The 12,230-nt window shown below is 37.5% G+C and overlaps 2 protein-coding genes across 8 annotated transcripts in view; one reads left to right on the top strand and one right to left on the bottom strand.

Moving 5' to 3' along the window:
- ANLN (anillin, actin binding protein) overlaps positions 1–12,230 on the bottom strand; it is a 124,704-nt gene that overhangs the window by 88,833 nt on the left and 23,641 nt on the right. The window lies entirely within an intron of this gene.
- Positions 1–12,230, top strand: part of MATCAP2 (microtubule associated tyrosine carboxypeptidase 2) — a 56,518-nt gene that overhangs the window by 32,727 nt on the left and 11,561 nt on the right. For all 7 annotated transcript variants that reach the window (XM_058528276.1, XM_058528267.1, XM_058528240.1 and 4 more), the window contains one exon: positions 12,007–12,150. In XM_058528276.1, coding sequence (XP_058384259.1) covers positions 12,007–12,150 — 144 coding nt within the window. The remainder of the gene's footprint in view (positions 1–12,006; positions 12,151–12,230) is intronic.

Raw genomic sequence — 12,230 nt, 5'->3', positions numbered from 1 at the left:
GCCCCTGTCACTGAAAATCCTGTAGCATCTTGATGGGAAAGCTTAGATGAGGTAGCTTCTGGGAAGGAGAGTTGAGTAGTCATCAAGAAAGACATTATACGGGCGGGCCTGGGCAAGCGGTCAAGTGTGTGCTCTCTGCTGTGGCAGCCCAGGGTTCGTCGGTTCAGATCCCGGTTGCGCACCGACGCACCGCTTGTCAGGCTATGCTGTGGCCGGCGTCCCATATAAAGTGGAAGAAGATGGGCACCGATGTTAGCCCAGGGCCAGTCTTCCTCAGCAAAAAGAGGAGGATTGGCAGATGTTAGCTCAGTGCCGCTCTTCCTCACAAAAAAAAAAAGAAAGAAAGACATTATATACCTTACAGCAAGCAAGGGTTCCGACCGGTCGGAGACTGAGAGTACAAAGTCATAATTTTATGTAATACAAGCATATTGTCTTAATAAAACATTGAGTGACATATTCTTAATTTCTTATGAAAAGATATGTTCATGAACGAAACAGTATAGTTGTGGTGGGGGTTGAGAAAGCTGAAAGAAACAGTTCATTTTTTTTAAAAGTTTTAATGTCTCTCAAAAAGCCATTTCTGAGCCAACCCTGATGGCCTAGTGTTTAAAATTCTGTGCTCCCACTGCTTTGGCAGCCTGGGTTCATTTCCCAGTTGCTCCACCCATCTTTCAGTTGCCATGCTGAGGCGGTGGCTCACGTAGAACTAGAAGGACTTACAACTAAGATATACGACCATGCACTGGGGTTTGGGGGAGGGAAAAAAAAGAGGAAGATTGGCAACAGATGTTAGCTCAGGGCGAATCTTTCAAAAAAAAAAAAAGCCATGTCCATTACAACTATATTATTTAAGAGTTAGGATATTACTTGATATTAATATATTCTACATCTACTTAACTGAGAAAACTGTTCTGTATGTGTAATTATAGTGTCCTAAAATTTTCTTTATTATTTAAAGTTAATGGAAGTTAATGGTCCCATGCTATCAAGAGTAACTTGGTAGAGTTATTGTAAAATCTCAGGGGTATTTAAAATAGAGAGAAGGAAAGGACTCTTTGACAGCAACTTTTTTTCCTGCGCTGAAACAACATAACACACAACATTCTATGGCATAGCATTGCATTTTCATTTATAGAGTTCAGATATTCAGAGTCAGTACCTCAGTGGACCAACTTCATTATGTTAGGAAATAAATTCTGATTTTCCTCTTCCTAGTTAGCAGATTTTCTATAGTTAGGGTATCTCAGGGGTCACAGATTTATAAGTCTATAGAATCTGGGCAGGGACCATATATGATTGCAGGGAGCTGACTGGGCATAGTAGCAAACGGGAAACCAGACAGCAGGTATTTAACTTGAGCTACAGTTTGGGGTTAGTGTTACCGTATCTTCAGGATTTCCAAAAGAAGGTGGATACCTGAATTTTATATGAAGTCTTCCAATTTGTCAATGTTGACGGCTAATTTAATTAAGCAAACAAAGGCTGTCCAGACCAATGAAAACCTGTTTGTGGGCCACATTCATCCCTTGGGTTGCCAGTTTGCCACCTCTGATTCACCAGGTCTATTAAGATGAGCTCTGTTTTATTGGGACCAATGATTAGCATAACAGAAAGACTTTTAAATGTGGTCCTCGGAAAACAATGTCTTGCTTTTAGAGTTTATAGGATAAATGGAATAGGTAATTCACTGTTAAGTAAAATGCATGCATGATAAATACATAAAATCTCATCGTGTTCTAAAGCAAGATGAGTGTTCATTTTCCTTTTTTGATCAACACAACTTAATTGGAAATCAAATGCCTTCACTGGTAGCAGGATGTCTTGACATAAAATTTCTGTAAGGCTAAGTTTTAATTGTACTAGCGTTAAAGGTATTTTATCTTGGTAGATTCAAACAATAAAGGGGAGGAAAAAGCAAGCCCTCTTTAAATTATACCTCTCCCTAGGTGACACGATTTTCTGTTTAGCAAATCACAAACCTTTCACAGATACCCTAAATTTACAAGATTTTTAAAAAGATTATTTTGAGTTTAGTACGTTCCATAGTAGTTTTGTGTATTAGATTGGAGAAGTGGGGTTATTTGTTAACCTAATAGCAAGGAAGAATTTCTTTCAGTCAGAGATGGAAACACCCCAATCAGATTGTATGCTCTTGGAAGAAGGTATGACCTTGATGACTCAGTGAAACAAACTTTGTTGATTTCTACTTCAAAAGTTGTCCAGTGTGCCTTCTCAGGTTCTTATCTTAACAGGGTCTTTCCTATAAAATAGCCTGAATATCAGCTTTTTCCTTGTGGGTGGTGAAAGAGGAGTCTGCGGTGCTAAGCTGTTTATAAATATCTTATCCTGGTAGCAGTTACCCTCTCGTTTTCCCACTCACCATTGTATACATCCAGCTACCCCCAACCCTCATGACACAAACACGCAGAAGGGGAAAAGGGGCCGGGGGGAGAGGGCTGCACGTGACCTCTTTCTTTGTCCTGTTGTGTTCTTTCACTTGTTCCTTCATGGAAAGCAGACTCAGTGTCTCAGATCTGCTTATTTCCTGGGTTCTGTATATGTGGAATATAATTTTTTGAAATATTTTTGTTCTTTTTATTGTAATCTGGTCATAGTCTGCAGTTTATTTTATAGAAAACTGAATATTGGCAAAAGTATTTTTGCTTGTTTTTCCTGCTCTCCACACTGCTGTCAGTGTCTTTCTAAGGTACAAATCTGATCATGTCACTTCCCTTCCTGAAAAACTTCAGGGCTCCTCATAATTCAGAATAAAGTCCAAAACCTTTAGCATGGCCTACAGGCCTTTTGTCTTTCATGATTTGGTTCATGCTTACATTTCTAAAGTCAACTCTATACTCCCACAGCATCTTGTGCAAGTTATCTATCATAGCATTTATCACACTGTTACCATCCTTAAATTTCTTTTTTTTTGTCTTCACCACTAGACTGACCTCTTTGATAAAAGTGTATTTTATTTATTGCAACTATTCCCAGAATCTAGCACAGTTTCTGGCACAAGATAAATGAGTCTCCTGGTGCCTGTCCAGCCCAGGAACTTTGTATTTCACTTTCTTTGCTTTGTATATGCTTTTGACAGTATTATTCCCTTTTGCCTGGAATGCCCTCTATTTCCTCTAGTCTCTCACTTCACTTCGATTTTCCTTTCTCTATAATCTCACAACACTTTATTCATAACTCCATCACAGTATTACTAAATTATGTTGGTTTATATGTCATCTTTGCCAGTCTAAGGGTTGCACAGGGTCTTAGATTCCTTTTTTTTTTTTTTTTTTTGTGCTGAGAAGATTCGCCCTGAGCTAATATCTGCTATCAATCCTTTTTTTGCTTGAGGAAGATTAGCCCTGAGCTAACATCTGTGCCAATCTTCCTCTATTTTTTTGTATGTAGGATACTGCCACAGCATGGCTGGTGAACGGAGTATGTCCGCGCCTGGGATCCGAACCCGCGAACCCCGGGCCGCCAAAGAGGAGCACGCAGAACTTGAACCACTCGGCCACCTGGCCGGGCCCCAGGGTCTTAGATTCTAAGATATAAAAATGAACAAAAGTTAACAGTGATTGGCAAAAAGAAGGTGACCATAAAGATGAGTGAATGAATGAATGGTCTTTATTGATGGTATGCTAGAAATTTAGTGAAACACAACAAACAATGGATCCAAATTTGTGGCTTACTTACATATTGTTTTTGGTCAGCACAGTGTTTTTTTTTTAAACAGTAGAACATAAAGATGCTCTTCTCTTGCCTTTCCCAGATGTCTTATACTCACTAGCTTTACACAGTAGTTGCTGCTTGTAGCTAAAGGTATTTGAGTCAGTGACTATTGCCCTAGTGGCCCATCAGTTTGTGGCTGCAGTACCTTAAATGGAGGCCTAATGATGTGATTGAGTAATCCAAATCTTTATATACCTAATTTGCTACTAAGAAGCAATAGCCACTGTTAAAAAATTCAATCAATGTTTGGAAGTTTGCTTTTCATTCAGAGAATCTCAAAGTACCAGAGAGAGTGTGTTTGTGTGTGTGTGTACCTCATGCTTATCTGAAGTAAGCATTTTCAAACTGTTCGGAGGAATACTGCATGAGAAAGAGGGCCATATGAGTTGGAAAACAGAAAATATTATATTCCTCCCCGAGATTCACCACACATAGTATCATAGTAAAGACTTGGAAGAGTCTTTAACTTTATTTTGGCCATGGAACCCTTTTAAAAATGATATCTTGTCAACTACTTTTTCACGAGAAACAGTTTGGAAAACACTGGCTTACGGAAAAGAACTATGTGATCTCTTAGGGATTATTCAGTATTTTCTGGGGGAGGAGTTCTAGATGTTAGAATTTGCAAAAAAGGGGAGGAATGAAGGGAGAGTTGGGATTGAATGGAGGTCAAACCTTAAATTCTAAACTTAAAACCCAGCGGTCTTCTGCTAAAACTTAAATACTATATACAGTCATATGGGAAATAGATTATAAAGCACATTCACAGTCTCTCTCTCTCTTTCCTCCTCCCCCCTCTCTCTTTTCTCCTCTGTCTCTATCTCTAATCTTGTCCTCACAACAACCCTGTGAAGTAAGTAGGGCAAAGATTTTCATCTCCATTTTGCCAGTGAAGAAACTGAACCCGAGAAAGGTAAAACGACATACCAAAGATCACACAGTCAGTAAATGGTAGGGCACTAACGTAAAACCAGATCTTCCGACCTCCAGTCTTTCCACAGTATCACCCGACTCATGACTCATATGACTCGTATCGTATTAGTGTCTCTATTGTATGTAGTTTTTCATTGAGTGAAAACTGCAGTTTAGAAGGGAGATAGTTTTTTAGCACATGACTGTTGAAGTGGCTTGTGATTGATGATAAGATTTCCAAATTGCTAAACAACAGAATCAGCAAACAAACCAAAGCAGATCATGCAACAGAATGTTGCGATTTTTCAGTAAGTTTGTTATATCATCCAAGACAACACTGAAAGTTTTATATAGAGATTTTTCATTTTCTGGGTTATGGTTTAAATGTTACATTGTGCTATTTGATTATTATTCCTTTTTAAAATAACAGTTTTATTAAAATATTATTCACATGCTATATAGTTCACCCATCTAAAGTGTACACTTCAGTGATTTTCAATATAGTTAGAAGTATGCAGCCATCCCCACTATCAAATTTGAGGACATTCATCACCCAAAAAAGGATATCCTATACCCATTAGGAATGACTCACCATTTCCCACCAAGCCCCTACGCCTATGCAACCACCAATCTACTTTCTCTCTATATAGATTTGCCTATTCTAGACATTTGGAGTCATATAATATGTGGTCCTTTGTGACTAGCTTCTTTTACTTAAACAACTGTTTTCAAGATTCATCTATGTTGTAGCATGTATCAGTACTTTTTATTGTTGGATAATATTCCATGTATGTATACATTTATTTATTACATTTTGTTTATCATTTATCAGTTACATTTAGGTTTAGGTTGTTTCTACTTTTTGGCTATTATTAATAATGCTGCTATGAACATTTGTTTACAAATTTTTGTGTGGATATGTGTTTTCAGTTATCTTGGGTATATGCCTAATAATGGATCATATGATAGTTGATCATGTGGTAGTAGAGCATATAGTAATGGGTTATGTGGGAACTCTGTGTTTAACCTTTTGAGGAAGACTATTTTCCAAAGCGACTGCACCATTTTACATTCCCACCAGCAGTGTATAGGGGTTCCAGTTTCTCCGTATCATCATCAACTCTTGTTTTGTTTCTGTTTTTATAGCCATCCTAGTGGGTTTGAAATGGTATATCATTGTGGTTTTGATTTGCATTTCTCTAATGACTAATGATTTTGGACATCTTTTCATGTGCTTATTGGCCATTTTTATATCTTCTTTGGAGAATTGTCTATTCATATCTTTTGCCCTTTTTTTTTTTGGTGAGTAAGATTGACCTTGAGCTAACATCCGTTGCCAATCTTCCTCTTTTTGCTGAGGAAGATTAGCCCTGAGCTAACATCTGTGCCCATCTTCCTCTATTTTGTATATGGGATGCTACCACAGCATGGCTTGATGAGCGGTGTAGGTCCTTGCCCGGGATCCAAACCTGTGAACGCAGGGCTGCTGAAGCAGAGTGTGTGAACTTAACCACTATGCCACCAGTCAGGCCCCTCTTTTGCCCATTTTTTTAATTAGGTTATTTGTGTTTTTATTATTGAGTTGTAGGAGTTCTTTATATATTCTAGATATGTCTCTTATCAGATATGAAATTTGCAAACATTTTCTCCCATTCTGTGAGTTGTCTTTTCATTTTCTTGATGGTGTGCTTTGAAGCACAAAAGTTTTTAATTTTGAAGTCCAACTTATCTATTTTGTTGTCGTCATTTGTAATTATCTAAGAAACCATTGCCTAATCCAGGGTCATGAAGATTTATGCCTATGCTTTCTTCTAAGAGTTTTTTTAGCTTTAGCTCTCACATTTAGGTCTTTGATCTATTTTGAGTTAATTTTTGTATATGATATGAGGTAAGGGTCCAACTTCATTCTTTTATATGTGGCTTTGCAATTGTCCCAGCACAATTTGTTGAAAAAAATTTGATTACTCTCATTGTTTTAATGGAAGAGGATAATGCTTCAAGATATGAGATGGCAGTACTATAACATTATGAAGAACATTGCTGTTCTGTTTTGTGTAGCATTATAAATGACATCCAGATCGGGAGAGAGAGAGGACCATTTCCTTCATACTGAACAGTTGCTCTTTTTGCATTTGTTTCTTCTTTGCTCTAGGTTTGAGCTCTCTGAAAATCAATTTGTTTTGATGCTTGTAAGATATACAAAGCTTTAAAATATTATCCTCTTATAAAGAGGAAAGATTCAGAAATGATTGATTTGTGAGCAGAGATAATGTATTGATTCATAAATTAGCAAAAAATATATGGTTTTTGGCCCAATATTTTAAAAAAGGCAAAAATGTGTTTGGTGGCCTATTTCAACCCATTTTTAGAAAGAAATATTATCCCACCTGATACTGTTTTTATGGAATTCAATAGTAGCTTCTATTATACCATTTTCTAACATGGTGAGGAGGAGTTGGCTGTGTAATAAAGATGGACACCAAGGAAAGGTGCAAAGTCAGATTCATGCAGACTAGGGGACTGGAACCTGGACAATAAGGATAGCTGTGTGCATATTAAGATGTTTTGGTTCCAAGAGTTTTAAAACTGATTAATGAAACTATGTAATGTCTCCTTGCTTACTGTTTATATTTGCTATTCTTAGAGTTGCAAGCAGAGAATATATTTGATGTCTATGGATAAATCAGGGCTAGATTTCCACATGGATGAGGGAAGTGGCTTCTTACTCTATGAGTAGACCTCAATGCAACCCATCACCCCTTCCCAAACATGCACATCAGCCTTTGGGTATGTCCTTCCAGGCTTCTTTGTGCCTTATTAAATTGCTTATTGCCTTTTCCTTTTTCCAAAATCGAGATCATACTCAAAATTTTTGTGGCCTGCAGTTAAGAGGTTGCATAAGGAAGCAGAAGTTGTTGTAACACAAAAATATTCACTGAGAAGTAACCTCTCAACATTCCTAATTTCTCTTTTAAAGCTGGAATTTATTCACCCATCCAACCACTGTCTCTGTCGCCATGCTGGGGGCTGTTATAACGCAGATAGATTGGAAAGTTATTCCTTGAGGTCAGTGAAAGATACTGGAGATCTGTGCGATCACTGACAAATCTGTCTCAGTTGGACCAGTTGAAAAACTGATGAAGAAAATCAATAGAGATGACAACAGGATAGGCACTTCAAAGAGGAATGATTGAACATGACAGAATATTAAGCTTCTGGAAACATCGATGTAGCTCCCATGTGGTGTTGCCACCATGGTGGTGCCATGTAAGTCAAGATGAAGTGAAGGAATGTGCTATTATATATCATTTTGATGGAAAAATTACATTCCCTCTCCCCCACAAAAATACTCCACTATTTTTATTCAGTCTTTGATGAATCTAATAATTCGTAAGTATAAAGGTTACCTAAATGTTGTTAAACTACCAAGGTTAGTTTTCTTTATATTATATTTATAGGGTACTTTTTCAGTATGAATTTCCAATTAAATCTTGTTTCCTATTCTGAATATGAATGCTTGTTATGACTATGAATACTTAATAGCCTTCTATTAGTATTATTTATTGGTGATACTAAGAACACATGTATTTAAGTTTTTCTTAATTCCCTAGACTGTTTAATATCTGCTAAAATAAATAGTAACCAGATAACCATATTTTCCTACTGCGTAAGCATACACTAGAAAAGTTAATTTTATCTGAAATTAAGTACATACTTTTAAAAACCTATAAGCACAAGTTATAGTAAAAAAATTCTTTAAATAACCTTCCTTCCCCTCTGGTAACCACCAATCTATTCTCTGTATTTGTCCTTATTGTTGTTTTTATCTTGCACATGTGAGTGAAATCATATGGTATTTGGTGTTTTCCCATCTGACTTATTTCACTTAGCATAATGCCCTCAAGGTCCATTTATGTTGTCACAAATGGCAAGATTTCATCTTTTTTATGGCTGAGTTGTATTCCATTGTATATATATACCACATCTTCTTTATCCATTCGTCTGTTGATCGGCTCTTAGGTTGTTTCCAAGTCTTGGCTATTGTGAGTAATGCTGCAATGAAGATAGGGGTGCATATATCTTTTCAAATTAGTGTTTTCACATTCTTTGGATAAATACCCAGAAGTGGAATGGGTGGATCATATGGTAGTTCTATTCTTAATTTTTTGAGGAATCTCCATACTGTTTTCCATAGTGGCTGCACCAGTTTACATTCCCACCAGCAGTGTACAAGGGTTCCCTTTTCTCCACATCCTCTGCAACACGTATTTCTTGTCTTTTTAATAATGGCCATTCTGACAGGCATGAGGTAATAGATATCTCTTTGTAGTTTTGATTTGTATTTCCCTAATAATTAGTGATGTTGAACATCTTTTCATGTGCCTGTTGGCCATCTTTGGAAAAATGTCTGTTCAGATCCTCTACCCATTTTTTAATTGAGTTGTTTGTTTTTGTTGTTGAGTTGTATGAGTTCTTTGTACATTTTTTATATTAACCCCTTATGAGATAGATGATTTGCAAATATCTTCTCCCAATTGTTAGGTTGATTTTTCGTTTTGTTGATGGTTTCCTTTGCTGTGCAGAAGCTTTTTAGTTTGATGTAGTCCCATTTGTTTATTTTTTCTTTTGTTTCTCTTTCCTGGGGAAACATGTTATTCAAAAAGATACTGCTAAGACAGACATCAAAGAGTGTACTGCCTGTGTTTTCTTCTAGGAGTTTCATGGTTTCAGGTCTTACATTCAAAACTGTTAGAAATAATAAACGAATACAGTAAAGTTGTAGGGTACAAAATCAACATACAAAAATCAATTGTATTTCTGTACACAAACAACAAAATAGCAGAAAGAGAAATCAAGAATACAATCCCATTTACAATCACAACAAAAAGAATAAAATAACCTAGGAATAAACTTAACCAAAGAGGTGAAAGACCTGTACACTGAAAACTATAAAACATTGTAGAAAGAAATTGAAAAAGACACAAAGAAATAGAAAGATATTCCGTGCTCATGGATTGGAAGAATTAACATAGTTAAAATATCCATACTTCCTAAAGTCATCTGCAGATTCAGTGCAATCCCTATCAAAATCCCAATGCTATTTTTCATGGAAATAGAACAAAGAATCTTAAAATTTGTATGGAACAACAAAAGACTCTCAATAGCCAAAGCAATCCTGAGAAAAAAGAACAAAGCTATCACACTCCCTGATTCAATCTTCAATACCACAAAGCTATAGTAATCTGTTTGATATATTGGTGACTAGTGAGCATTAGACTGGCGTATGCAAAACATCTTTGCTAATCTGCTAAGTGGGTTTTTAATGATGTGCTAATTTATTCTTTTAATTATCCTAGTTGTCATATAAGTAAATTAGCTTCTGGTGTATATGTGCTATATTCCCATTCTCTGAGAGCCGTCTCGATTTTTACCGCGCACATGAATCACCTGGGGATCTTGTTAAAATGCAGATTCTGATTCAATAGGCATGGGGCAAAATTCTGCATCTGAAACAAGCTCCCACGCATGCCAATGCTGCTGGCCTTTGACCACACTGAATAGCAAGGCTTTCAGTAACAGTTTTGGGAACAGAAGCCAGGCAAAGCCTATTGAAGCTATTTCTTGTTATACTAACTTTATGATACATGCCTAGTTTATTAATAATATGTATTTTTCCAGTGGGGTTATATATGTTGAGTTATAACTTGCAGTGTGTAAGCTTTTCTGTAGTTTTTGTGTTGGGTATGTTATCTACAATGGTGAGGTTTATAAAGAATGATAACTAACTGATGATGATGACAATGATGTGATAACTGACATGTATTGACTACTTATTATGTCTGTCTCAGACAGACACTGTGCTTTACAAAGGTTGACTAAATTTTATTGACAAAACCATGAAGTAGACATTATTATTATTCTTTCCATTTACAAATGAGGAGGCTTAGTAACAAGTTCAGTGACTTGCCCATGGTCACACAACCAGAAGGTGACAGATCCAGGACATCAACTCAGGTAGTCTGACTCTACAGCTTGTACCTTTTTGTGTGTGAGGAAGAGTAGCCCTGAGCTAACATCTGTTGCCAATCTTCCTCTTTTTGCTGAGGAAGATTGACCCTGGGCTAACATCTGTGCCCATCTTCCTCTGTTTTATATGTGGGATGCCTGCCACAGCACGGCTTGATGAGTGGTGCATAGGTCTGCACCAGGGGTCCAAACCTGCAAACCCTGGGCCGCCGAAGTGGAGCACATGAGCTTAACCACTACACCATCGGGCCGACCCCTATAGCTTGTACCTTTTTTTCTGTGTGTGTGAGGAAGATCAGCCCTGAGCTAACATCTGCCAATCCTCCTTTTTTTTTGCTGAGGAAGACTGGCCCTGGGCTAACATCCATGCCCATCTTCCTCCACTTTATATGGGACGCCTCCACAGCATGGCTTGACAAGCGGTGCATCGGTGCGCGCCCGAGATCCGAACTGGCGAACCCCGGGCCGCCGCAGCGAAGCGCACGCACTTAACTGCTTGCACCACCGGCCTGACCCTAGCTTGTACTTTTAATCTCTGTATTAGCCTGACAACAGTCCAGAAACTGTAGACTTCATATAACATGTATCTGAATTTTCTAGCTTCTTTCACAATTCATATAAGACATATTTGCATTTTCTAGCTGCTTCTCCAAAAGACCTTTGAAGAGCATTTTTATTCCTTATGTTTTCCTTTCTTGTGGCTTTCCCATAGATACTGATGATCTTTGATTTGTTACCAGTTTTTTTTAGTCTTCCTTTCTGCATATTTATGCAGAAATTTATGATGAGTGAAAAGTAGATAGTACCCTGCCCTGAATGAAAGTAATGTTGAGACTATTTTCTGCCAAATAGTAGCCCAGAAAAATATCAGATTTTATAGGATCGTCACAGAAGAATAGTTGATTCTTTTGTGTGTTCTTAAAAATTGGGGGTGTTTTTCTCTTTATCCGTATGGTCATTATAATCTAGTGACTAGTCTGGAGACATACCTTCCACTCTTGAGATCTGCTGAACCACCAAAGAAGCGAAGGAGCTCCTCTGCCTTAGCTCCCAGCCTGTCAGATGTTGACAATATTTGCACTACTTGAGCCCTTTTATCCTTTAGTGTGTTAAGGAGAAACCAATTCAGGGAAAGAGAATATTTGTAAGTACACAGGTATTTGTGAAAATGAGTGAAAGCTGTTTAGGATTAGAAAGATGTGGTACCTCAGTTGCAGTTTAATTTGGAAATCAGTCAACACAGGTCATGATAAATAAGAATATAACTGGCTTATTACTCATCTCAAAGTAATAGGAGGCTATTTACTTTCATTATCTCTGTTTCTTTTACAGTCCATCAATATTATGGAACTGACTCTACAGAAATATGGAAGTTATGAAAAATTTGAACAGGCCACTGGTGGTAGCCTGCTATCTAAAACTCGAATCTGGAGTCATGTTAGGAAGTACATGATGAAAGAAGGCTGCATGGGTGAGGTATGCATCGTGAGTGGACACGAGGAGTTGACTGTTGGCATTTTAACTCTCAGTCAGTGCCCTGTGGTTTTTCCTGCAGG

Source organism: Diceros bicornis, chromosome 3 (assembly GCF_020826845.1).
Source record: "Diceros bicornis minor isolate mBicDic1 chromosome 3, mDicBic1.mat.cur, whole genome shotgun sequence".
NCBI lineage: Eukaryota > Metazoa > Chordata > Mammalia > Perissodactyla > Rhinocerotidae > Diceros > Diceros bicornis.
The sequence above is the reverse complement of the archived record's forward strand: the minus strand, read 5'-3'. Positions and strand labels throughout refer to the sequence as shown.